Source organism: Manis pentadactyla, chromosome 14 (genome assembly GCF_030020395.1).
Source record: "Manis pentadactyla isolate mManPen7 chromosome 14, mManPen7.hap1, whole genome shotgun sequence".
In the NCBI taxonomy this organism is placed as follows: Eukaryota; Metazoa; Chordata; class Mammalia; order Pholidota; family Manidae; genus Manis; species Manis pentadactyla.
This window is the reverse complement of record NC_080032.1, coordinates 51584997-51612875: the sequence shown is the minus strand read 5'-3', so window position 1 is coordinate 51612875 and position 27879 is coordinate 51584997. Positions and strand designations below refer to the sequence as shown.

At 49.7% G+C, this 27879-nt stretch overlaps 1 protein-coding gene across 1 annotated transcript in view; it reads left to right on the top strand.

The window, feature by feature from the left end:
- The first annotated feature begins 17886 nt into the window (after window positions 1-17886).
- GALNT15 (polypeptide N-acetylgalactosaminyltransferase 15) overlaps window positions 17887-27879 on the top strand; it is a 59222-nt gene continuing 49229 nt past the window's right edge. Inside the window, exon 1 of the mRNA XM_036901021.2 lies at window positions 17887-18897. Coding sequence (XP_036756916.2) covers window positions 18377-18897 — 521 coding nt within the window. The 5' untranslated portion in view covers window positions 17887-18376. The remainder of the gene's footprint in view (window positions 18898-27879) is intronic.

The window sequence follows — 27879 nt, the reverse complement described above, 5'->3', positions numbered from 1 at the left end:
AGACTAAAAGTCAAGGGATGGAAAAACATATTTCAGGCAAACAACAGCGAGAAGAAAGCAGGGGTTGCAGTACCAGTATCAGACAAAATAGACTTGAAAACAAAGAAAGTAACAAGAGATAAAGAAGGACACTACATAATGATAAAGGGCTCAGTCAAACAAGAGGATATAACCATTCTAAATATATATGCACCCAACACAGGAGCACCAGCATATGTGAAACAAATACTAACAGAACTAAAGGGGGAAATAGACTGCAATGCATTCGTTCTAGGAGACTTCAACACACCACTCACCCCAAAGGATAGATCCACTGGGCACAAAATAAGTAAGGATATGGAAGCACTGAACAACACAGTAGAGCAGATGGACCTAATAGGCATTTATAGAACTCTACATCCAAAAGCAACAGGATACACATTCTTCTCAAGTACACATGGAACATTCTCCAGAATAGTCCACATACTAGGACACAAAAAGAGCCTCAGTAAATTCCAAAAGATTGAAATCCTACCAACCAACTTTTCAGACCACAAAGGCATAAAACTAGAAATAAACTGTACAAAGAAAGCAAAAAGGCTCACAAACACATGGAGGCTTAACAACACGCTCCTAAATAATCAATGGATCAATGACCAAATCAAAATGGAGATCCAGCAATATATGGAAACAAATGACAACAACAACACTAAGCCCCAACTTCTGTGAGACACAGCAAAAGCAGTCTTAAGAGGAAAGTATATAGCAATCCAAACATATTTAAAAAAGGAAGAACAATTCCAAATGAATGGTCTAATGTCACAATTATCGAAATTGGAAAAAGAAGAACAAAGGAGGCCTAAGGTCAGCAGAAGGAGGGACATAATAAAGATCAGAGAAGAAATAAATAAAATTGAGAAGAATAAAACAACAGCAAAAATCAATGAAACTAAGAGATGGTTTTTTGAGAAAATAAACAAAATAGATAAGCCTCTAGCCAGACTTATGAAGAGGAAAAGAGAGTCAACACAAATCAACAGTATCAGAAACGAGAAAGGAAAAATCATGACAGACCCCACAGAAATACAAAGAACTATTAGAGAATACTATGAAAACCTATATGCTAACAAGCTGGGAAACCTAGAAGAAATGCACAACTTCCTAGAAAAATACAACCTTCCAAGACTGACCCAGAAAGAAACAGAAAATCTAAACAGACCAATTACCAGCAACGAAATTGAAGTGGTAATCAAAAAACTACCAAAGAACAAAAACCCCGGGCCAGATGGATTTACCTCGGAATTTTATCAGACACACAGGGAAAACATAATACCCATTCTCCTTAAAGTTTTCCAAAAAATAGAGGAGGAGGGGATACTCCCAAACTCATTCTATGAAGCCAACATCACCCTAATACCAAAACCAGGCAAAGACCCCACCAAAAAAGAAAACTACACACCAATATCCCTGATGAACATAGATGCAAAAATACTCAACAAAATATTAGCAAACCAAATTCAAAAATACATCAAAAGGATCATACACCATGACCAAGTGGGATTCATCCCAGGGATGCAAGGATGGTACAACATTCGAAAGTCCATCAACATCATCCACCACATCAACAAAAAGAAAGACAAAAACCACATGATTATCTCCATAGATGCTGAAAAAGCATTTGACAAAGTTCAACATCCATTCATGATAAAAACTCTCAGCAAAATGGGAATAGAGGGCAAGTACCTCAACATAATAAAGGCCATCTATGATAAACCCACAGCCAACATTATATTGAACAGCGAGAAGCTGAAAGCATTTCCTCTGAGATCGGGAACTAGACAGGGATGCCCACTCTCCCCACTGTTATTTAACATAGTACTGGAGGTCCTAGCCACGGCAATCAGACAAAACAAAGAAATACAAGGAATCCACATTGGTAAAGAAGAAGTTAAACTGTCACTATTTGCAGATGACATGATACTGTACATAAAAAACCCTAAAGACTCCACCCCAAAACTACTAGAACTGATATCGGAATACAGCAAAGTTGCAGGTTACAAAATCAACACAAAAAATCTGTGGCTTTCCTATACACTAACAATGAACCAACAGAAAGAGAAATCAGGAAAATAACTCCATTCACAATTGCATCAAAAAAAAATAAAATACCTAGGAATAAACCTAACCAAAGAAGTGAAAGACTTATACTCTGAAAACTACAAGTCACTCTTAAGAGAAATTAAAGAGGTCACTAACAAATGGAAACTCATCCCATGCTCGTGGCTAGGAAGAATTAATATCGTCAAAATGGCCATCCTGCCCAAAGCAATATACAGATTTGATGCAATCTCTATGAAACTACCAGCAACATTCTTCAATGAACTGGAACACATAATTCAAAAATTCATATGGAAACACCAAAGACCCCAAATAGCCAAAGCAATCCTGAGAAAGAAGAATAAAGTAGGGGGGATCTCACTCCCCAACTTCAAGCTCTACTATAAAGCCATAGTAATCAAGACAATTTGGTACTGGCACAAGAACAGAGCCACAGACCAATGGAACAGACTAGAGAATCCGGACATTAACCCAGACAGATATGGTCAATTAATATTTGATAAAGGAGCCATGGACATACAATGGCGAAATGACAGTCTCTTCAACAGATGGTGCTGGCAAAACTGGACAGCTACATGTAGGACGATGAAACTGGACCATTGTCTAACCCCATATACAAAAGTAAACTCAAAGCAGATCAAAGACCTGAAAGTAAGTCATGAAACCATTAAACTCTTGGAAGAAAACATAGGCAAAAACCTCTTAGACATAAACATGAGTGACCTCTTCTTGAACATATCACCCCGGGCAAGGAAAACAACAGCAAAACTGAATAAGTGGGACTATATTAAGCTGAAAAGTTTCTGTACAGCAAAAGACAACCATCAATAGAACAAAAAGGAACCCTACAGTATGGGAGAATATATTTAAAAATGACACATCCGATAAAGGTTTGATGTCCAGAATATATAAAGAGCTCACATGCCTCAACAAACAAAAAACAAATAACCCAATTAAAAAATGGGCAGAGGAACTGAACAGACGGTTCTCCAAAACAGAAATACAGATGGCCAACAGACACATGAAAAGATGCTCCACATCTCTAATTATCAGAGAAATGCAAATTAAAACTACAATGAGGTATCACCTCACACCAGTAAGGATGGCTGCCATCCAAAAGACAAACAACAACAAATGTTGGCAAGGCTGTGGAGAAAGGGGAACCCTCCTACACTGCTGGTGGGAATGTAAACTAGTTCAACCATTGTGGAAAGCAGTATGGAGGTACATCAAAATGCTCAAAACAGACTTACCATTTGACCCAGGAATTACACTCCTAGGAATTTACCCTAAGAATGCAGCAATCAAGTTTGAGAAAGATCAGTGCACCCCTATGTTTATCGCAGCACTATTTACAATAGCCAAGAATTGGAAGCAACCTAAATGTCCATCGATAGATGAATGGATAAAGAAGAAGTGGTACATATACACAATGGAATACTACTCAGCCATAAGAAAAGGGCAAATCCTACCATTTGCAGCAACATGGATGGAGCTGGAGGGTATTATGCTCAGTGAAACAAGCCAAGCGGAGAAAGAGAAATACCAAAAGATTTCACTCATCTGTTGAATATAAAACAAAGGAAAAACTGAAGGAACAAAACAGCAGCAGAATCACAGAACTCAAGAATGGACTAACAGGTACCAAAGGGAAAGGGACTGGGGAGGATGGGTGGGTAGGGAGGGATAAGAGGGGAGGATAAGAAGGGGGGTATTAAGATTAGCAAGCATGGGGGCGTGGGAGAAAGGGGAGGGCTGTACAACACAGAGAAGGCAAGTAGTGATTCTACAACATTTTGCTATGCTGATGGACAGTGACTGTAAAGGGGTTCATAGGGGGGACCTGATATAGGGGAGAGCCTAGTAAACATTATATTCATCATGTAAGTGTAGATTAATGATACCAAAAAAAAAGAAAGGCAGTTCCTGTGTGGTGACCTCAAATGAGTTCTACACAAGGGTATAAAGGGCATATAAAAGTGTAGGCAAAGGGTCTGTTTGTGTTTATACAGAGGATCAAAGCCTAATTTGGCCACCCTGAAAATGAACTAAGATATGATATGAAAAAGAACTTCCAACATCTGCACTCTCTGGAAGACTCATGCCAGAAGATGATCATCAAAAAACCCCAACAAAGATCCATGCACTGCTACAGGTGTAGATGCACTCATCCCACCAGTTCCTGGACTTGCCATGGGAATGAAGAAGGAGATATCTAAGCTGGCCTGTGCATACAGTAAAACAACAAATTTGACTGGATCTATACTGTTGGAACTCAACCAAGAATTAGGAGAAGTGCAAATTGCAGTGCTCCAAAATCTTAGAACTACAGACTATTTACTGTTAAAAGAACATATGGGATGTGAACAGTCCCCAGGAATGGGTTGTTTTAATTTGTCTAATTTCTCTCAGACTGTTCAAGCTCAGTTGGACAATATCCACCATATCATAGATAAGTTTTCACAAATGCCTAAGGTGCCTAACTGGTTTTCTTGGTTTCACTGGAGATGGCTGGTAATTACAGGTATGCTTTGGTTATGTAACTATACTCCTATTATGTTAATGTGTGTGCGCAATTTAATTAGTAGTTTAAAACCTATACATGCTGAAGTTACTCTACAAGAAGATATGTCAAAGAAATAATCAATCTTCCCATGTTTTCTGCCGCCTGCTACTTCTATAGCTTTTCTTCTTCCTTCCTAATTACAACCCTTAAATAGAATTCGTGCCTCATATCAAATTTACCGAGTATCATAATTCTTCCAAGTGGTAAAGATACCTCAGGACAAATGCTTGGCATAGAAGCCACAGGGCATAAATATGCAAAGAAGGAAAAAGCTAACCATTTCAAACAATAAGGCTTCTCTCTCACTTACCAACTTTACATGTCCCTGTATGGCCCCAGAAGATGACTGGTTAGCCAGAGACAGGTAAGATTCCTCAAGGGAGGAACAACCTAAGACAGGTACAGTCGCAGGGGGGCCATCAGGTGAGAAATTGGGGATCAAGAGAGGTGAGGCTTAGAACCTCACCCCCCCTGTTCTGAGAGAAATCTTCTGTATCCGTGGATGTTTTATTGCCCTTGTCTAGCTTGGATTAACACATAGTCTACAGGCACACACCTGATCATCTACATTTGCTCTCTTACAACACTAAACTATGTTTTCTACCTTTATCTTGTATCTACCTACCACTTCAGCATTTTATTAAAAATAATAATAATAAAGAGAGAAATGTGGTATCCACATATAAATCAAGTATAAAAATCAAATGAGTATTCATATTTGAACTGTTTATAGTTCATAATGCATGAGCAAAACAAAAAGTTTCTGTGATGACTGCCCTTGTACTGTTCACCATGTAACTTATTCACTATGTAAGAATTTGTTCTCCATGTAAGAACTTGTTCATTATGCTTCAGAAGATTGGAGACTGACGAAAATTAGGCTTGGGGTGGATTAATGATTGTGCATTGAGCATTGACTCCTCTATACAGAATTTTATTGTTGTTAAAGACCATTTCATCAATAAATATGAGAGATGCCCTCACAAAAAAAATAAATAAAGAAATAAAGTACACACTTCCAATTGTAAAATAAATAAGTAACCGGGATGTAATGTATAGCATAAGGAATATAGTCAAAATATTGTAACAACTTGGTATGGTGATAGCTGGTACCAAGAATTATCATGTATATAAAGGTTGAATCACTGTGTTGTACACCTGAAAGTAATGTAATACTGTGTGTCAACTACCCTTCAATAAAAAATAATTATCTAAAAAAAAAAAAAAAAAAAAAGAATCCATCTGCTTTGGCTTCCCTGGCATCTGTGGAACTTCTCTGAAAAGACCTAGGTCTGGGATCCTTGTTCCCTATACCAAGATGATGACCAGAGCATGGGGATCTGTGGACACTGTGGTGACCTCATAACGTGTCAATTAGCTAGGCTGACCTACATTTCCCAGAATTCTCTTTCTTACATGTTTTTGGTTAGGGTGGGTATATTTTTCAGATATTTGAAGGATTCCGCAGAGTGTATTCATGTAGGACTTTTATTTTAAAGGCAAAAGATGTAGTATAGAGAGAAACAGAGAATGCAGGGAAGCAGTGTAGATCCAAGTGATGCTCTGCAGCCAAGACCTATGTCCACAGACGCCACTGAGTCTTGGGCTTGACCTGCCAAGATCTGGGGTAGGACTCAACTTTAGGAGAATCCAGTGAAAAGAACTAGGGGACTTTAAGTAGTCAAGTCAGCCTCATCAAACTAGTGAGGCCAGTTGCAAGCTGCCAGTAGAGAAGATAACTCTGGGGCTTTCCAGGAGAACTTCAGACCTTAAACAGCATTATCATACATCCCACTGCCCTTATCTTAGTAAAGAATAAAAAACCAGACATTCCAGCATCCCCAGAGGTAAAGACAGAGCTTTGCCAGTATCTCCACAGTGGGATGTAGAGAGATTCTCAGGAACTGTGGAAGACAGAAGGGAGCAACAGGCATTATGTGGCTGAGACACCTGTTGCTGATCTGTTGGCTTACCTCACTGGCACGAAGCAGCTGCTGGGCCTGTGACTGCTCTATTGTTCCCGGATTCTCCTTTATCTGGGGGTCCATGTTTATTTAGGTCTATGCCAAAGGGCCCTAGCTTCTGCAGGATACTCACAGCATCTGTGTCAGAGCAGTAAGAACTGGCCCGGTTTTAGCCCATCTTCGTGGGGTCCGTGCTTGTATTTATGGGTTCCAGCATGATCTTGAACTGCCCCACTTTGTATCTGTCATCCCTTCCTTACTGCCTGTCCTGTAGACTTCAAGCCCCAGCATCAGATGTGAAGACAGTAGCCTCACAGAGACTGCTTATCCAGCTCCCATGATCATAGAAGGCCACGTCTCTGGAACAAAGCCCCTAAAATATATGTATATGTATGTCTGTTTATCTCACTAGCTATACACTTAGATGTAAATATATCTCTCTATACCTTTACATCTGTCTCCTAGCATTTCTGCTCCTCTGGTCAACCCTGAGCCCTGACTGACTGGGTGCCCTGCCATTCACCTGGAGCACAGCCACGGGCCCCTCCCCATTTCTACATCTCAGAAAACGCCAGGTGGTGGCCAGGTCCCCAGGCTCCACTTCACATGGCCTGCCACTCGACATACATGCTCCCCTGAGGACCTCTATTCTATGTGCAGGTGGGAGGTTGGGCAGGCAGCCCTGTTCTCAGCTACAGAGTGGGCTGGCCGGCTGTGCGGACTAGCAGATGCCAGGCAAACTGCCCAGTGGGCTTGGCTGTTTTCTCATGAGAGGAAAAATGCTGAAACAGTGACAAGAAATCACTGGGAAACTGCACCCGTTGGGATGGGTGGTGGTCCTCGGACCTCCAACAAACCCCGAGGCAGGTGAGCATGGCCAGCGCCCATGACGGGTGCCAGCCGTATGGTGTCAGCGCAGACCTGCAGGCGTCGCCCGCCACTCCCAGCATGCCTCAGAGCGCACGAGAGATGACGGAACATTTCCTCCGGGCTCCTACTTGATGGTTGGGTTTTCATACCTTTTATCAGAGAGGTCGCACATGGGCATCTATGAGCTGAAGCTGGCCTGCCAATGTGTTTTGCTTTGCCTTAATAGTGTATTTTAAAAGTTTTTAATTCACTGCCAGTTTTTAAAAATTGGGGATTTCACATTTTTTAAAATTTGAATTTCCCACCTTTTTTGAAAAATCAGATTTGGCAAGCATAGGCCTATCTGACTTCCCTGCATGGTGAAAATTGGCCGTAGCTGAGTAACAGCTCTTCTCGTAAATGGTGCAGGAGAACTCCAGCCCAACAGTCCCTGCTCTGGCCTGGTTACCTGCCTGGCTTCCGGGGCACCTGAACCCATAGCACTAGTCTTCCCGTCTGGAGCTGGTGTCCTAGCCTCTCCCACCGTGGAAACCCAGGCTGGACTTCCTTTGCCAGGGTCTGTACCTTGGCCTGAGACCATTCTTTGGCAGCCAGTCCCGTCAGCGCCCCAGCAGGCCTCTACTGGTGGGCGTTGGTGTGAAAACACCCCAGCTTCCTCCCCCTCTGTTGGCACCTCTCCAGGCACATGCCAGGCCCCAGCTGCCAGAGGTCCCTGGCAGTCGCAGCTCTAGGGCTCCCCTCCGGAGGCTGCCCTGGAGGCACGCCCCCTAGCGGCTGCTCTAACCTCCACCCGCGCTCTTCCCCTCTCCCTGCCAGGGTTTTTTTCACCACCTGAATGAACTCCCCAGAACAAGGGTCCCTCGTGGTCATGTTCTGTACAGTGGCGGTGAGCAGGGCGGCAGCGGCTCCTGAGCCACTACTCCCAGGGCTTAGGCCCCTAGTCTTCTGTACACAACGTTTTCATCAAGAAATCAATATATAACCTGGGTTTATGTGTTTATGTTCAAAGTCATCTGATTCAATACATACTATTGATTCATTAATGCTGAGCTCACAGCCAACAGCACTATGACTCCTGCCTGAATGAAGCTTACCTAACACACATATTTTCTCTTAAACGCACGTCACAGCCTCGGGCGTTTGGGAACAGCTGACTGCACTCAGCACAAGGCTTGGGGCCATTTTAAACAGCAGACCATCAACAGAGAGCACAAAAATGCGAACAACGTGGCACTGAGTAGACCGTGCAAAGACAAGATTCAGATTCTCCCGGAGCAAAATAGAACTTGGGAATTTCCCAGACACAAGAATCTGCTCAATGTCCTCATGCCTTTTCAGTTCAGTCTCTCTACCCATTTTCTAAATCTGCAATACAAAAAGTCTAGGGACCGTGCTGGCGAAGAGCCAACTCTCCTTGTGATCAGAACTCTTCGTATAGTTACAATGAGCTGGTAAAGAACGGAATTCTCCTCGATCGACCTTCCGTGGATCGCAGACCCAGCGGGAGAACGCTGCAAATGAAGTCTTAATCAGCCACGGGCAGGGGTATCCTCCTTCCCCCGAGTCACCTGCTGTCTGTTCCTTCTCAGTCCTGTCTGTGTCTAACAGAACCAGTGCGAGGCTGTCCTAGCGGCGACCTCTACATTAGAATCAGTTCAGCTTTAACTTATTATTAACACACTGATAAAAAGCCTTTTTGAGTTACAGCACCAGCAGATGCTAAGAACACAAGACCCCACACAGCTTCCAAAGCCTACGGTGGGGAGGAAATTACACTGCTCTTGTTCATCAACAACCTTGGAGAAATGTCAGACTTTTACTTTAAATTTTGTTTTCTTCATACATATTAAGTTTGTACACACCTCTGTGATTACTCCCAGCACAAGTACATGGTTATAATTGTTGGCGGACCTGTCTCACTGTGCACCTGTCTCCCCATCATATTCATCTTTTTGTCCTCTGTGCAGAGCATCTTGTCTGGCACATAGTGGATATTCAGTGTTTGCAGAACAAATGGAGACAGCACAATGTTAACTACACCCAGTAGAGATTCATGGTGCTTTTCCAAAAGAATAATTATAGGTATGACACACCTAATATATTGGTAGCATAGCTCATCTTCCATGTAGTTTCAAAAGCCGGCAGCATCTTTAATCCCTTTGGCCCCACATCTTGCCAGTGTAATAATCTGGAAGGTCTATTTCAAATGTGTGCTACAAATGCCTATGTATGCATGGGTACACACTCACACGAGCTCCAGGTTTCCTAATTTGAGCGTAGAGGATGGTGTGTTCACCCTGCTTTCTACACCAGGACAGTAGGTGGACTTCGGTTCTCTGAATTAGAGGAATGCTGAAGGCAGAGGTGCACTGTCCTCTGGGACCCCTCAGACCCTCCACAACACTGAGATGGCAGGGTGAGATTTTGAGGTTCCAGCTGATGTGGTTTGTTCTCCATAATTTCTTCTGTGCCCTGGCCCTTTCCTCATTCTGACAGCTGGCATGTATCCCCATCACTGCGGGGAAAAGACGGAACTGCAGAATGCTGTGTACAAAGGAGTCAGACGCTTGGAATTTGAGGTTCAGGAAACAAAACAGAGACATAAACAAAAGAATCTGGAAGAGTACCTGAAGAGCTTCAACAGAGCCAAAGTTCCCCTGAGCAGAGTCTGCTAAGGAGATCGTGGCCTTGACAGTGACTGATGTCACCCACGGAGGGCTCATGTGGCAAGTCTTAGGGCGGTTGCAACAAGAATTTTGGTCCCAATTCAGAAAGACAAGAGTCATTGGTGGCTGAAAAGATAGAAGAAACAAAGAGAGACTCTCCTGGAGTGTCCTCAATGTGGAGCTGAAATGTGCACCCCTTGAATTTGTATAGAATCATTTTCTTGGCACATCTGCTGCTGGTTGCCGCCAGGAGCTCTATGAAGGCTTATTTCTGGGCTCAGCGAGGTGTGGATGTGGGTCCTGCCATTGCCTACATCTAGGCCCCCCAGACAGGCAGTGTCGGCACCTTGCCCCCCATCACCTGTCCCGAGGGAGCCACATGGGATAAGCTTAGTGTCTGTGACCTCCCTCCCAGTCAGACACTTACCTGCTATTACTGAGCAGTCCACTGAACAAGAAAGAGGGGTAATTTTCTGAAAACGTTTATGTTTAGGAGAAAACTTGTTGCCTTTTAAAAATATAAAATCAGTACTCGAAAACAAAATAACAAGATTTTTTTTTTTACATTTTGTTAGGATCACTCTTTCCACCCCCACCCTCCCCCTTTTGTGTGTGTGTGTGTGTGTGTGTGTGTGTGTGTGTGTGTGTGTGTGTGTGTTGTGTGTGTGTGGAATTGGGTGACTACAGTGAGTTCCAAAATACTGTTAGGGTCACTGGGATTAACTGGGTTTTCAAGACAGGTCAACTTTACAATGTCAGGCATGGCCTTTACCCTCCGCATGTTACTCTTGGCCTAACAAATGATATCCTGAAGAATGCTTTGGTCTTGCTAGGGCTTCAGCCCTTTGAGATGGCCAGTCACAGTCAGACACTTCATCGCATGGACTATGGATCAGGAGACTTGTCAGAGTCAGACGTACATAAAAAGAACAGAAACAATACCAACAGGATGTTATTTCCTTTAGCAATTACTGTAGTACGTAATCATAAATAATAGGAAGAGATAACATATTCAGGGCCTTAGTTTGGATTCCCCTGAAAGCAAGCCCTGAGATGAGAACGTGGATGTGGGTAGATACTTCCGGAGGAGAACCCAGAAGCGCAGGTGAGAGGGTGCAGAGAATTAGACAAAGGAGGGCGGAAGTAGCAAAGGCTGGGCTGAGGAGCAGACGCGGAGGACAGCAGCCACCCTCCTGCGAGGAACTCTTCAAAGAATTAGGTGGCCCGCGTCCCAGAACCAGGGCCTGCTCAGTGCTCCCCGCTGAGGCATTTATCCACCAGTTTCCTCTCCACGGTGACTGAAGTTTCTCCTGAGGTTAAACCCCTGGCGCTTCTGGCCTGCTCCGCATGAGAGGTGATCAAGCTTCCGGGGCTGGAGACCCCACCAGACAGGCAGGCCGACGCAGGGCACATGGCGGTATCCTGCTACAGGCGCGGCAGCCATCCAGCTGCAACTGAGGGGCTCAGAGCCTCGCTGAGGGGGTCCAGAGCCGCTACTCAGCCATCGCTGCTACAGTCTCTTTGGGAATTGAAAAAAACATGTTAAATATGTTTTTAAACCCCATAGGCTGTGAGAGGAATGGTTGAAGGGAAAGCAGAGACCTTGGCTCCCAGGGGACCCCTGAAAAGTGTCCTGAGCCAATGCTCAGGAGAGAAAGAGCATTTGGAGGTGAGCGCAGAGTCCCCAGAGTGAGGGGACAGTGTCCCCATCTTCAGGTACAGCTAGGGCAGTGACAAGACCCCAGAGTCCTCTTCAACCAGCATGGCGGGGAAGCAGAAGAAAAGTATTCTGTGGGCTTAGGCTGGCAGTGTTCTCACAGAACTCCCCATGACTCCCAGAAGAATGGCACCGTGTGTCCCAGAGAGCCTGTGACCGGAGGCTGCCTTGGGTTTGGCAGCAGATGGATACAGATGTTTCCGGGCAGGAACAGGGCCCTTTCAAAGGACTCTGGCACAGATAGATGGCCAGGATGAGGGCAGATACGCCTCATCCCTGGGCCTGGGCCCTGTGCAACACCTACAGCTTGGGCCCTGCCCTTGGGTAGTGAAGGGGTGGAGAGACTTTGAACCTCCTGAGACTGGCTCATGTGTTTTTATTTTTGTGATTAATGAGCTCACGACTCCCCACGGAGGAGACTATGGCCTTGCACACCTGAGGTTTACATACACACCTGAGGTCCCCTCTTCCCCGTCATGTCCCAGCAGAACATATACTGGGCCAGAGAGAAGCAACCTGAGCTTGAACCTCTTGTTTGTCATGTTAAGAGACGTGTACTGTTTATGAGAGGGTGCTCAAACTTTCACAGACGTTAGATTCATCTGGAGGGCTTGTTAAAACACAAATGCATGTACCCACCCCCATACATTCTGGCACAGTCTGCCAAGGACCTTTGCTTTTGGAGATGACCCTGCTGGTGATGGCTGGGCACCGAAAGGGCACTTAGAGGCAGCATGGATGGACCCCTACCCCTGGGTAGCCCTGTGCGAAGCTGTTCTCTGCCAGTGCTCCCCACTGCGGCACTTAGACACACGGTCACACGCTGATCAGCAGCGCTGTTCTTTTCCCATACAGTCCATGTCCCGAGTGAGCACAGGAAAGCAGAACCACTTGTTGTATCAGAGAGCCAGGACCTGGGGGCCCCCTCAGGCTCAGTCCCCTCAGGTAGTCTGAGGAAAGGCAGTTGGAGATACGGTGGCATGGCCTCCTGCTCCTCTTCACCCCTTTCTCAGGCCACATGTGGATGCCAATCCCTGGTGTTACCTCATCGTGAACACCACAGACAGCACACAGTGGATGGCATCCATCAGGCCTTGTCTCTGAGAGCTGCTTATCTGGGTCACTTTTCTGAGCCAGGAAGTATTGGATGTGCAAAAGCTGGAGCTCCCGTTAGCAGGGTGACTGAAGGCAAGCAGCCACCACCGAGCTCTAAGGCAAACAGGAAACGTGCGCGTGGGTAGAGGCCGAGGAACTGCCTCCCCTCCCGCCTTGCCTCTCGCTCTTCTCTCCCATCAGCCTGGGAAGCGAGCCCGGCTGAGGACCAGGCTCGCAGCTGTTGCAGGCCTGGCCGGCTCTCCCCCTGTGGCAGAGTGTTTATCTAGCAGCTGCTCTTCTCCGAAGGCTCTGGCCTCTGATTTGTTCAGGTGCAGCTATAAATGCTCCCCAACTGAACGGAAAGCCTCCAACTTCTTTCTGGGCAAATAGCAGACTTTTCCACACCAAAGTCTCTACTGGTGGTGTAAGTTAGAAAAATTAACAAATCGTTCCAAAAATTACAACACCAAAAAGAACCCAACCAAATGGTGGACCACCATTTTAGACTCTGATTGATATTTTCAACAATTCAGGGCTTAAAAAATCCCTGTGTTCAGAAAGACAGAAGCAAAGGCCCTTGAGCTCTGAGGCCAGCTGCCTGACACCACACCTCTCAGGAGGAGCCCAGGGCCCACATCTGAGACTTCACCATGTCTGGCTTAGAACGGACCGACCCGGCTGGGGCCACCGCACACCCAGTCCGCAGAGCTGCGTCTGTCGGGGGAAGGTCAGGTCCAAAACAGGCAGAGTAAGTAGTGTGACAGGAACAAAGAGTGGAGTGGGAAGGGGACTGTGGAGGGACTGGGGGGAGGGAGGAGGAGAGAGGAGGGCAGGGAAAGGACCTGCCTTGGCTTCCTGAGCTGCTGTGAAGTGCCACAGGCTGGGGGCCTAACAACAGAGATTCATTCCCTCAGTTCTGGGGGCCAGAAATCCAAGAGCAAGGCGTGGGCAGGGCTGGTACTTCTAGGGCGTGAGGGAGACGCGGCCCCAGGCTCCGCGGCTTGTAGGCAGCCCTCGGCCAGCCTCATTGCCCTGCTCTCTGCCTTCTTTATACAGGGTTCTCCCTGTTTGCACCTCTCTGCCCACATTTCTCCTTTGCATCCAGGGAATGTTAGATCACAACCCACTTTAGTGACCTCCTCTTAAACTGATCATCTGCAAAGACCCTATTTCCCAGTGAGATCGCTGTTAGTCTGGGGAAAGGAAGTCCTGGGGCAAAATACCTCTAAAAACTGAAATCAGTCAAAGGGAGAAATAAAGTTTAAAATCCGTTTATTGCTTACAAAACTGCAGTCTGGCCCATCTCTCTCTCCTGTTCAAGCTGCAGCAAAACCAGCCCTCCCCTCACCTCTCAGGTACAGATAAGCCCTCCTTGCTCAGGTAATTACCCACTGATATGGAGATGAACTTCTCCACCCCTGAGGAAAGATGCAAATGAACTAAAGCCATACTTCTTTCCACCTCTGAATGCCTGTTGATATTCAGATGTAGATGTGTAGATGTACCAAAGCCAGGCAAGATATTCTGGAAATGTCACTGGTGCTGGGCTGTAGGACTTGAACACCGTTTGAGGTGTATGACACAATTCAACCCCTAACAGGAGCACAGGAGAGGAACAGAGGAGGTGGACAGCTGGAGAGAAGGAGACAGGATGGATTTCTGTGCTGTGTTTGGGGACCCATGGCTGACTTGGTTTTGTTTCTGAGCAGAAGACACTGAAGAGAAAATTCTAGCCACATGAAGACAGAAGCTAAGAGATGGGATTGTGGATTCAGGGCAGTGCTGCTATCTGGGAGGTTCTGGCTAAGAGAAGACCCAGAGCAGCAAGGTGCCATGCAGGAGCAGGGGGCACGTCTGGGGAGATGGCCTAGTGGCCTGGGGTGGGAAAGCCTGCTGCCCCCTCCCCTCCGGGTGACTCCGGGAAGTCCTCCTGGCCTGGGCTGTGGAGATGTCTTGGTCCTAGGCTGTATGTAATCGGAGGTATAATAGTTGCTACATCACCCGTGAACAGCCTATGCCTCTAAGTGTGTAATGAATGCTTGGGTGTCCCTCAAGGCCCATGAGAGTGCAATTCCCCAGGAGCCCGGAGGGAGTCAGAGCCACGGGCAGCATGGCTGAGCCCCTCCATGGTGGCCACGCCAGGATGGGCCACCCCAGCCCAGAGCCAGGCCCGCAGGTGCAGACCAGTTTGAGGGCTGTGAGGTGGCGCTGTCCAGCTGGGGAGTTGGGGGGAGTTTTTCCTCCAGACCACAAAGCATCACCCTGAGATTATGGACTGCGTGGAATCTTTTTAGGGCTGATCCAAATCCCAGAGGTCAGAGGACAGGCAGACCTCACTTGCTGTAAATCAGAATAGCTATGTAGTCGTCTCTATAGCCATTCCTCAAACCTTTATTGGTTGCCTGCTCTCTGCAGACACAGGTCCCGCCTCTGGGGAACAGCAGCAAGCAAACAGACAGCCCTCAGCCCTCGCAGACTTACCTTGTGTGGCCCAGTGCAATGCTCAGATAGCTTACTCATCGAGCTTAGAGAACAGCCATGGAGAGCAAGGGGAGAGAGACGGGGAGGTTTCCGATGTGAAAAGGTGGGTCAGGAGGCCTCACTGAACAGGGACGCGGAGGAAACAGGGAAGTGAAGGAAGAAGGCCTGTGGCTGGGTGTCCTGGGAAAGGGCGTTCAGGCCCGGGCGGCAGGTGCGGGCCCTGGGGCAGGTGTGGCTGGAGACGGTGGCGAGGGGCGCGGCGGCTGGGCCCATTTAGTGCCATGTGCTTCCCGGAAGGGAGACTCCTGTCCCCTCGTCCTCTTCAACACCCCGACAGGTCTACAGCACCTCTCCTGAAGCATCCACCTCTGGTCCTGGACGTCACACAGCTCCCACCAGTGCTCTCTGATGTGGGATTTGGAAAACCCCCGTCCAATCCCGCAGCTCCTAAGTGCTGCCCTTCGGCACACCAGGCTGGGCGTCAAGAGAAATCACACAGAACCCACTATTGCACGTCTGACTCAAAATGGTTTTGGGAAACCATGCATGCTCGCCTGTGCTTACACACACACACACACACACACACACACACACACACACACACACACACACACTCAGAGGAAGAGTCAAAAGGAAAAACATTTTTTTCCATGAAATATTTAAGCTCACATTCTAAGATCAAAATCAAGGCAGAAACAATGAGCAATTCATTTCAGGAATTCCCCAGGGGCGGTTTTCCTGTCCCACCCCTGGGGTGCTACTGTCAACACAGCACAGGCACCTCACAGTGCTGACCCATTACCCTCAATCCACCCGGAGCAGCCACAACCCAAGAGCCCTGAGCAAGCCAGACGCGCGTCTGCTCTCCTCCCCGTCCCCTCTGTGGTTCTGGGCCCCGCGGCCTCGAACACCATCCCTGGCATCTGGCTTGCTCCGTGCAGGCCAGCCCTCTCGCCTGGCCTGCAGCTTCCTCGCCCCCCTTCGGCCGTCTGAAGGACACCAGGCTGCACGGTCCGAGCAGAGCCAGTGCTCCCCACCTCCTTCCACCTGCTCCGGCTTTCCCCGTCTCGGTCGGTGGCAACTCTGTTCTTCCAACTGCCCAGACCAGAAACTTGATATCGTCCTTATCTGTCTCCCACACCGGATGTCAGTTCATCAGCAAATCCACCAGTTTCTTCCTTGAAATCCATGCAGGAGCAGACCACTTGTCACTACCCACACAGATGCCCTGAGGCCCACGCCCTCACGCTTCCCACCGCAGTAATGCTCTAGTGTGCCTCCTGCTTCTGCCCTACGCTCCCCCAGTCTAATGTCAACACAGCAGCCAGAGCCATCCCACTAAAATCCAGGTAGATGTGTCTGTCCTGTGCTCACAACAACACTCCGAGGGCTTCCATCTCAAGGAAAAGCCAAAATCCCTACACTGCCCTTGGAGGTCCCACATGATTCCTCACATTCTGTTCCCATTGCTCTCCACCTTGCCCACTCTGTTCCAGCCACACCGGCCCTCCAGCGCTGGTCCTCAGAAGGCCAGCACACTCTCCCCCTCAGCCCTTCCCATTTGTTATCCTCTCTGCCCAAATGCCCCCTGTGGCTGCCCACCCAGCCCTTACGTAAAGGCTCTTTGGTGACACCCCCCTCACCACCCAGGGTCACTGCCCAGGCTCTCGGGCCCCCTGCCCTACTGTATTTTCCTCCTTAACTCTCATCACCGTCTGAGCCTCTGAATAGTTTAATCAGTTATCTGTTTGTCTCGCCCACTAGAATAAGTTCAATGAGGTGTGAATTTTGGTCTGTTTTATTCATTGCTGTACCCCCAGCCCCAGCAGCATTTTGGCACATACATGGTGGGTACTATTAACTGTTGCTGATTGAATGAAGGAGGTTTTACAATGGAAGGAGAATTCCACTCCTCTTCCTCAGTGGCCCGCACATAGTAGGCATTCAGATGTTCTTGTGGACAGGAGGGGTTTACAGGACCATCTCTACCAGCCGCCCACATTTCAGAAGGACAAGGATAGTGGTACTTGGGAAGTGGGGGAGTCTGATCTAGCTTTACAGTCACCTGTGGAGGTTGAGGGTGCAGACAGCTAGCACCTTGCATCATGTCACATGAATAACCTTTCTGAAATCAGGAGGGAAAACTCTTTCCAGCCCCTTTGGCTGGGGAAGAAGCCTTCCTCTGAATGAGAAATCAAAGCTGAGCTCCTGGACTGTTCCCGTTTGGGTTTGGTCCTAGCAGGGACAGCTTTTATTTTCCCCTGGAGCTCTGTTCACGGGGCTGTGCAAAGCCTGGGAACAGTGAGGGCATTAGGACCAGGGGCAAGGCGAATGCTTGGCTGCGGTTGAGTCTGGCAGAGGGCTCTGCAGAGCGCCACTACGTGTGAAAGGAAATCAGGCACTGCCCGCCGGCTTCACAGCTGTTGATCTGACCTGACTTGGAACATCCAAAGGAGGACGGCTGTCAGCTCTGCTGGACGGAGGACCCACTGGCCCCCCCAGACATCGCATAGCAACTGACCAGTCATGCGTGGGTGGGGGGACGGAACACACGGGACTAAGCACCTGAGCAGAATGGAATCGTTATTTTTTCCCAAGGAGAAAAAGGGGGCAAAAGGAGCAAACACTTGAATTTGAAGTGCTTGTGGATGGGCGTTCAGAAGGTCATTAAAGAATCCCTCCTCCCCCAGGGGGACCTGGTGGGACTTGGGACCTCTGGCTTTCTGACTATAAGTGGAAGCTGGTCTTACGCACGCTGTTGTCAAATGTCAGATGGAAAAAAAGGAGCAGCTTGAGTGACTAGCAAAATACTTGCAGGTGGAGGCAGGAGCCCAGGTTCTGCTGCAGGTGTGTTGGAACCTAGAGCAGGAGGAGGAAGCCAACCTGAGCATGACTCGGCCCTTCGGGCGAGTTCGGCGACATGCTCCTGAGGAAGCGATGCAGGCGTGGACCTCGCAGGCTGCAGCTCCTGCTGCTGCTCCTGATGCTGGGATGCCTGCTGCTGACCGTGACCGTGCTGCACACTCCCCCGCAGGCTCCGCTCCAGGCAGGCACAGACCCGGCCGCCAGGCACCGCCTGGAGGCAGGGTTCCGTCTGGACTTCGGGGAATCCCAGGAATGGGTGTTGGAGGCTGAGGGCCAAGAGTACGGCCCCCTGGAGGACCTGCCCCCCTTTCTCTCGCTGCGGGAGGACCAGCTCCTGGTGGCCATGGTCTCACCCTGGACCAGGAGGAACCACAGCCAGGGCAAGAGAGGTGGCAGCTACCGGTTCGCCAAGCAGCCGAGCGGGAGTCAGGACAAGGAGGCTCCAGTGAGAGACTGGGGGACCGAGGAGGCCAGCGAGGTGTCTGAAAAGGAGGAGCTGACCTCGCACGGCCTGGAGGAGGCACTCAGTGCCCGCATCCCCCTGCAGAGGGCGCTGCCCGAAGTCCGGCACCCGCTGTAAGTAAAGAAAGCCCTTGCTCCCCCTTCGCGCTGGTGCTTAGGTGTGACCAGCAAACGCAGGGATGCGAACTCTGGGCCCTCGGCCTCCGCCGCCCTGGGGGAGCACTTCTCAACGTGTGCGCCCTGGACCAGCGACGGCCACGGTACGTGGGGACCTGGTGGAAACGCAGCCTCGGACCACATCCCAGTCCACTGGTGAGAAACCCTGGGTGGGGTCCAGCGACGTGGGCTTAATCAGCCCTCCAGGGGAGAGCCGCCGCCTAGAGACGGAGGAGGTGGAGCTGCGGCTTGTCTTTCTCTCCCTGAACTGGGCTTTAGGCCTTTCTGGGTTTTCGGGTCAAAAGCTCCATCTGTACGAGGCAGCGGGAGCCGGGGGCAAATGTTCTGAAGGCACCTCCCGGTCTAACACTACTCCTCCAGAGCTGGCAGTGTGCGCGCTGTCACTGTTTGCTTTCATTCTGGATCAAAACCGCAATCACCTATAACATTTATGGGATCTTGCCACGTGCCTGGCTTTGATCTAAGAGCTTCTGATGTGTTACCTCACAAAGTCCTTACAACTCTCTATGATGAGTGCTAGTATTACCATCGTGCCTATTTTACAAGTGTGAGGATCAGGCACAGAGAGGCCAAGTAACTTGCCCACAGTCACACAGCTAGTAGGTGCCAAGCAGGGATTTGAATCTGGGCAGAAGCTCCGGTCAGCCAGAGCACCCTGTGCGCCTCCCTTCTTAGTCCACTGGACTGAGGGGACCATCCCAGTGCCCAGGAGTGAGAATACTGTACTGATGCAGATACACTGTCCTGTAGGGTGGTCTGTCCCCAGGAGGCAAGCAGGGAAGTGTGATGACATGTGCCCGGGGAGACGGTGGGCTCATCCTGTAGACCCCTGCCCTTCCCCCCATCCTGCTTGGCTGCAGGCAGAGGCCTGGTTGCCAGCCCCCAGCAGGGGATGCAGCTGGTTAGTTGGGGTGATCCAGGTCCCTTCCTCCAAGCCACTACCCTCCCCAGAGCCCAGAGAGTTTCCCAGGAGGAAACAGGCCCTGATGCTCTGGGTGGGAGGCTCGGTGTAGGGCAGCAGATGGGAGAGGGACCATGTACTCCTCGGATCCCTGGCGGGGTTCCTCTCAGCTTGACTGACTCGCTACTTGCTGCCAGGGTCTGCAAATGCAGGGCAGCGTCTTAGACGGTGGCCTAGGCACCTCACTCACCTCTCCCTGGTCCCAACCCTGCTGCTGCAACTCCTGGTCTTGACTGGGAAAACTCTTCAGGAAACTTTCAGGCCCAGCCAGTACCACCCCACTGCAGTTTTGTGCTCTCAGAAGTTCTAATTCCGAACACTTATCACAACTGGAGCCAAGTGGTCACTGATTCCTGGGTCTGTTTGATGTATGGGGCCCCTGCCACCAGTGACCCAGAGGCCCAGCACACAGCAAGGAAATGATCACTGACTCAGTGACTAGATAGTTTGCAGATCATTTTGATACATGTTTTCACTAGCCTAGAACAATGAGTATGCTCATTTTGCCAATAAGAGACATTATCTCAAACAAGAGGGTCTTCGGCTACCAAAGGTGTATATGTATGTGTCTACATAATCAGTGTGCTGTGCATATGCATATCTGTGAGTGCATGTGTGCGGTGTATGTATATTAAATGCATGTTGTGCATACATGTATGTAGCACACGCATGTAGTGTATTGTGTGGTGCCTGGTGCCTGTGTGTGCTGTGGCAGGATGTGCACAGAAATGAGCTGGGTAGTGTGTAGTAACATGTGCATGTGCATTTGGATGTGTTCCCATGTGTACCTGTGTTACATGCATAGTGATGTGGGTACACGTGTTGTATAAATTGTGCATGTGGTGTGACATGCACATACATTGTGCAGGTGTGTCGTGATGTGGTATTTTGCATGTTTCATGGTATGTGGTGTTTGTTTTACATGTTTCACAGTATGCACACAGATTGTGTTGTGACCATGCTGAGTGTGTACCACAGGTGTTGCATGTGCTGTGTGTGCTATCTGTGTGGCGTGATGTGCCTGGGTGGGTTGTATACATGCAGTGTGGGCGGTGTGCATGTGCACTGTGTGCATGTGTGTGGTCCGTATGTGCATGGTCCTGCTGTGCATGTGGTGTGGTTTGCATGTGTTTTATGACATGCCGCTTATTTTGCATGTCTGTGTGGTGCATGTGGGCATGTGTGCTTGTTGAGTGGTCTGCATGTGTGTCATAAATGTATTGTGCAAGTTGTACAAGTGTATATGTGCAAGTGTGTTGTATGTGTTGTGCGTGTGGTGTGAAGTGCATGGGTGCGTGTTGTGAATGCGCAGTGTGAGTGTGGGTATAATTTGTGTGGTGTGTGATGTGCATATCCATGTGTGCACCACTTTGGTGGTTGCCTCTTCGAGCCAGGGTGACCACTTGGGCTCCCTTTGCCTGCGGTCTCCCCACCTGGGAACCCCTCAGTCCCGGGCAAGCCGGCACTGCTGGTCTCCCCATCCCCACCCTGCCCCCAGCTTGCTCCCAGCCTGCCCCCACCTTACCCCCACCTTGCCCCCACCGTGCCCTCAGCTCGCCTAGCTCCATCCAGAGGCATGTGCAGCCCTCTGCTGGCCCAGCAGGTCCTTGCAGCCTGCGTAGCCCAGGCCTTGGCTCCCAGGCCTCCCCGAGTGCACTGCAGGTACCTTGCCTTGCCTTCCAGCACCTCTCCGGGATACACAGGATTCTCTGCAAAGTGAGGCAAAAGCCCCTGCTCCCCCTCCAGGATGACAGGACAAGCATCCTCCACCACTTTAAAACCAGACCAAAGTACAACCAACCAAAGGGATAGGCGCATGCTCGCCTCCTCTGTGCTAGTCCTGGCTGCTTTCCCACCAGGGCCAGGGGCACACGGGCATCCCAGAGTACCTGTCTGCCTCCTGCTGTAGGGGCCCGCACCCCATACCCCCCAGAGGCCCTGGCAAGCTCATCTTTGGCTGCTAACCCAGGCAAGCTCTGCTGGCCCCAGTTCCTGCACCAGCCCTGGCTGTCTTCGTTGCCCCCATCCAGGCTAGGGGACATTTATAAGCACTCTAGTGTCATTGCTGGGGGTTGCTTTTCAAAGGGCATACCCGGAAACTCACCAATAATGCAAGATCAAAACAGAAAAAAAAAATGCAAAGGCAGTGTCTGGAGACAGGTAAGGCCACTGAGCATTGGTGAGCACTTACTGTGTGCTAAGGACTCTGCTCAGCAGTTTTCATTCAGTATTCATGGACAGACCTAGGAGGCAGATACCATCATTATCTCCATTTTACGGATCAGAAAATAGGGGCAAGGAAAGGTGAAGGAGCTGAGGCCGGGTTACCTGACCAGGTGTGTCTGACACCACAGCCCGCTCTTTACCACCATGCTGTATTCTGGGCAAGTCATGTGGGCTGGAAGCATTTCAAGTTTTTCCATCTATAAAATGGGGAGATGTAAGTCCGGGGAAAGGAAATCCCGGGGCAAAATACCCCTAAAAACCAAAATCAGTCAAAGGGAGAAGTAAAGTTTAAAACCCGTTTATTGCTCACAAACTGCAGTTCCAGCCGTCTTTCTTCTCTGCTCCAGCAGCAACCACACCGGCCCTCCCCCTCACCTCTCGGGTACAGAAAAGCCCTCCTTGCCCAGGTAATCACCCATAGATATGGAAATGAACTTCTCCACCCCTGAGGAAAGATGCAAATACACTACAGCCTACTTGTTTACACCTCTGAAAGCCTGTTGATATGCAAATATTTAAAGCCAGGCAAGATATTCTGGAAATGTTACAATTTTACCCACAGGAGAACTCGCATCAGTCCACAGGGAGATAGGGAGGCAGATGTTTATCTCAGCGCCGTTGGTGGTAGTGAGCAGCTGGGAGCCACCTGGGCAGGTTGGTCACAGGTGGAGCCCTTGGAGAAGCTGGGTGCAGCCCAGAGATGCTGTGTGTCAGGGAATCAGTTAACTCCATGCACACTGCACAAAGCGGGGCCTTCAGCGTGGCGCTGAGTGTAAAGTAGGATGCAGAAAGAGGTCTGAGGCACCACATCTCTGGGGAAATGTGCACTCTGACCGATCAGTTCTTTACAGAAAGAGATGGAACTCAATGGAATAGTTGTGCCCTGTGGAGGGAGGGTCCTGGGGGCCAGGGTGGGCAATAATAAATGAATGCGTAGATGAAATAAAGACAAGGAGCCATGCCAGTTACGGAATGGGATTGACTCCGCCCTCAAATCTGCTGGCAAAAGGGGACGGGGAGGACACGCCTCGCCCTTTCCGACTCGGGGGCTGACAGCTCTCAACCTCGTTCAGCCCAGTTCTCCTTTGATTATCCCGCAGCCAGCACAGAGCAACTGAAGCCCAGGATCAAACAGGCTCCCGACTGAGAAAGCACTTTGTAATCTCTCTGTCCGCTCAGCAGCTCTCAAACTCCAACGTGCTTCAGAACACCTCCAGGGCTTGTGGAAATGTGGGTCCTGGCCTCCGGCTCTACAGTTTCTGACTCAGTAGGTCTAGGGTGGGGCCCAAGAATTTGATTTCTACGAGTTCCTTTGCAATGCTGCTGATCTGAGGACACTCTTTATGCCTAACAGGTTGGACTCAGAGCTGTGACTCTCAAACTTTAATGTGCATGCAGATCACCCGGGGATCTCAAGTCAAAAGCGCAGAGTCCAGTTGAGTAGGCCGGGGGTGCAGCCTAAGACTCCGCATTTCTATCAGGCTCCCAGTTGGTACCAGCGCTGCTGGTCCACAGACCACATTTTTGAGCAGCAAGGGACTACAGTTATGGTTCCCCAAAGTACATGCATATGAGGTTCCTCGTTAACATTGCTTGTTAACTGTAAGATAAATTCTAGCCGAAATAAGCAGGCAAAGAGAGGCAACAAAGGGCCAGGTAATTTATTTGAATACCCCCGGGTGAGGTTCTGTGGCCTTCTTGTCACAGGCCAGATTAGTCACACCTGGTCAGGGAGGTGGGGGGGCTTATAAGGGGTTAGGAGGGGGAGGAGTGGGCAAGCTATCCTGGGGGGTGTGGAGAGGTATGATTGGCTAAAGGTGACATAATAGACAACTAGAAACTTTTTTTCCTTCCAAGAGGGAGGAGGCTGACATCCGGGTCTTAGTTGGAACATCAGGATGAAATTCAGGGAGAGCTGTCCTCCCCTTTCCATATACGGCACAGACTTTGGGGTCTGGTCTGTTCTCCCCCTGTGGCATCTCTGTGTTCTGTTTGCATGTCCTTGTTTTTCCTTTCTCCAGCTTAACATTAACAAGGTAGATTTTCAGACGCCACTGATGGAGACTCTTCATGGTTCTGAGTTGGAGCCCACTGATCTGAATTTTTAAAAGCTGATGTAAGCAATTTGTGGAACCTCTGGTATAGACAGTGAGTGGAGAGATAGTGAGTAGACTTCTGGAAGGTTCCATGGAGGAGGTAGTACTGGGATTGGAAAATAGAGAAGAGAGGCAAAAAGGAACACAGTCCCCTTCACGACTCAGATTTTGTACTTGGACATAAATGTCAGCTCAGCTGTGGCTGGCCAGGGGTTACCTATTTGCATCAACTGTGTTTATGGTTTGGCCTGCATTTCCCTGGTTTTTATACCCACTGTTAGGCTGGAGAAAGGAAAAACAAGGACATGCAAACAGAACACAGAGATGCCATAGGGGGAGAACAGACCAGACCCCGAAGTCTGTGCCGTATATGGAAAGGGGACAGCTCTCCCTGAATTTCATCCTGATGTTCCAACTAAGACCCGGATGTCAGCCTCCTCCCTCTTGGAAGGAAAAAAAGTTTCTAGTTGTCTATTATGTCACCTTTAGCCAATCATACCTCTCCACACCCCCCAGGATAGCTTGCCCACTCCTCCCCCTCCTAATCCCTTATAAGCCCCCCACCTCCCTAACCAGGTGTGACTTCTCTGGCCTGTGACAAGAAGGCCACAGAACCTCACCCGGGGGTATTCAAATAAATTACCTGGCCCTTTGTTGCCTCTCTTTGCCTGCTTATTTCGGCTAGAATTTATCTTACACCCACAACTGTGATTAGTCACATCCGCCCATAGAACAATGGATTTGGGGTTGACTGCTGGCCACACTTCTTGTGTGTGACCTTGTGCAATCAGTCAACTTCTCTGAGCTTCACTCGTAAGGTGGGAATGACAATAGCACTTGGCATGGGGTCGCAGATCAAAAAAGAGGTAAAGGGGTGATGATTTTTCCCCCATTACGCAAGTCCAAACAGAAGTTGCTCTTATCGTGTTCTTGAGATTGGGGCCTAGGAGTGAGCCTAGACGGAGAAAGGCTGGTCAGATAGCCCTGGATGTCACATCAGTTTCCTTTCTGTGATTGAAGTGTTGTTTTTTGTCCCTGCAGGCTGCTAAATCATCACAAACTTGGCAGCACATTGGAAATCTCTGGAGAGTCTTAAAACCTACTTGTATCCAGTCCCACTTCCAGGGATTCTTATTTGATTGGTCTGGGGTGCTGCCTGGACATCTCTAGGTGGTCCTGCTGCACAGCCAGGGCTGAGAACCAGAGCTTCAAAGCTCTGGCAGGCAGCAGCACTTCACAGCCGGTGCAAGAGGTAGGAAGGGGCATCCTCTCCCCGCCCCTCCCTCCTGCCCCAGGTGCCACAGAGGCAGCTTCGCTGTCGAGGAGAATCCGTGGCCAGGGCATCCCCACCAGGCAGTGAGGTGCCCTGGGATGAGTCCCATGGCCTTTGTTGACTCTGACACCTGTACTTCAAGAGAGAGAGGAGGCAGCTGACAGTCTGAGGGGGCAGGTGCACCCCTGGGCAGGGTCCTGAGACCAGAGCAGGAACAGGAAGGAGTAGGCTGGCCAGGGCACAGGGCTGGAACACAGCAGACCCCCTTCCCCAGAGGAGAGGGCTAGCAGCCCAGGGTGCTCAGTAGGAGTACTGGTTCTGGGGCCTGGCTGGCCAGGTCATGAAGGGAACTCACAAGAGCTGAGCTTTCAGCCCTCAAGTCCAGTGCAGCCACTGCTGGGAGCAGTGCCTCGCCCTCCCTGCTCTCCACTCCGGTGAGGTTGTGGTGTAGACAGGGCTGAGCATAACCCTTTGAAATCAAAAGTGCTCATGGTGGCCAGGGCAGTAGGGCCCTGCTGTGTGCTTCCGGCTGGCCATGGGAGTTAGATTAGAGGGGGTCAAGAGGCACGTTACCATTTTTAATACTAGGGAAAACTTATTATTTACCCCAGTGCCAATCAAAGTGTAGTCCTTAGACATGTAGCCTCAGAAATGCAGAATCTCAGGCCCCACTCGGACTTACTGGATGACATTCTCTCTTTAACAAGTCCCTAGGGATTTATATTCACATTAAAGATTGAGAGACACTGATGAGGCCAGTGGCTCACAGCAGCAGCCTGCACATTAGCATCACTGGGGAGTCACAGATCACCATGCCCAGAAGGCACTCAGGCCACACTATCACATACCCTCACCAGGACTCTTTCCTACGTGACTCTAATGTGCGGCCAGGCTGAGAGCTACTGATGTGACCCTTTTAGGTGAAAGGAACAGAGACACTCATGTTATTGTAGGTGATGGGGTGGCTGCAGGCCTACTCAGGCAGTAGGAGAGGGCTCTGTGCAGGGGAGGTGGCAGAGGACAAGAGGGAGAGGCAGCCACAGCACTTCTGGGCCTGGGCCCTCACCCCACGCCCGCCGAGGCCGTCCCCGACTCCTGCTCACACTGCCCTTGCAGCAGCTTCTCTGTGACTGCCTTGCCAACAAGACCCTGTGCTCCACTCCAGCTCTGGTGCAGGGACCAGGCAGGTACAGCATCTGGGAGCTCGCTCAGCAGAGGTGCAGAGTCTCAGGCCCTTCCCAGGCCTCCGTGCTCCAAGTCTGCACTCCGGGGAGACACCCGGGTACCTGGGTGCACGCTGACCGCTGAGACGCATCGGGCTACCTCTTGGCTTCTGCTGCTCCCATTGGCTCACTGTCCATTCTATGCACTGCCACCAACTGCTGACCCCCTCTGTCTGTCTGAATATCAAACTCCATGGGGTAGAGGACCTGCAAGATCACATGCGGTCACGAGGTAGAGCCGGCCATCCATGTTAGGGGCATCATAGCCCTCCAGTGCTCAGACCAGTGACACCCAGGCAGGACCCATCTTTAGTCCAGGGTTAGGGAGCTAAGGATGCCCAGAGTCCCTCAGAAGGTGGCTGTGAGACTTCAGAGGGTCACCACAAAGAGAAGGGGCCTGCATGTGCCTTATGTGACTTGTCTCCATGGTGGGGAAAGAAGCTGACAGCAGTAGCCTCGCCTGCAGGCTGCAGTCCTTCCCATCCTTCTCTCTTACTTGGAAGCTCTTTGCCCATCCCTCTGATGGAGCACCCCCAGGCTGTGTCCCAGCCCTCTGTCCCTAGGCCTGACCTGGTAGTCCATGCTCCCAGGGTGAACCTCACCAGTTACAGGCCAGATGGGCTGGACACTGGGATCTTCACAGAATGTAGGGAATTGGCCTTAAGGTGTTACTGTCCTGTTTATGCAGACGTCCTGCCTGTACATTCTTAGAGCAAGAACCATGTCTACTTTCATTCATTAAACAGATTGTTTAGCAACTATTAAAGGCAAGAAGGTGAGCAAGACTGAGTTCCAAGGACAAGGAGCTTGGGGTCCACAGCGGATGCAGCTGAGCAGCCGGGCAGTACGTTGGTGCCCCCAGGGCTGAAATGCGGAAGGCCATGCAGAGTGGGGACGCCACTGGTTTGGGAGGAGTGGAGGTCAGTCACCCCCAAACAGACAGGAAACCTGACAGAACGCCTTCCCCTCTGGCTGGGCCAGGGGAGAGTCAGGAGAGATGGGGCCACAGCCTGCCCGTCCGGTGCAGTACTGGGCCTCATTCTCTGCAATCGTCATCCAAATGTGTTTTCCGAGTTCATAGGGAACCCCAGAGCTGTGTGAAGGGAGGGCAGGCATGTGTACAAACAGACCCGGCGCCTC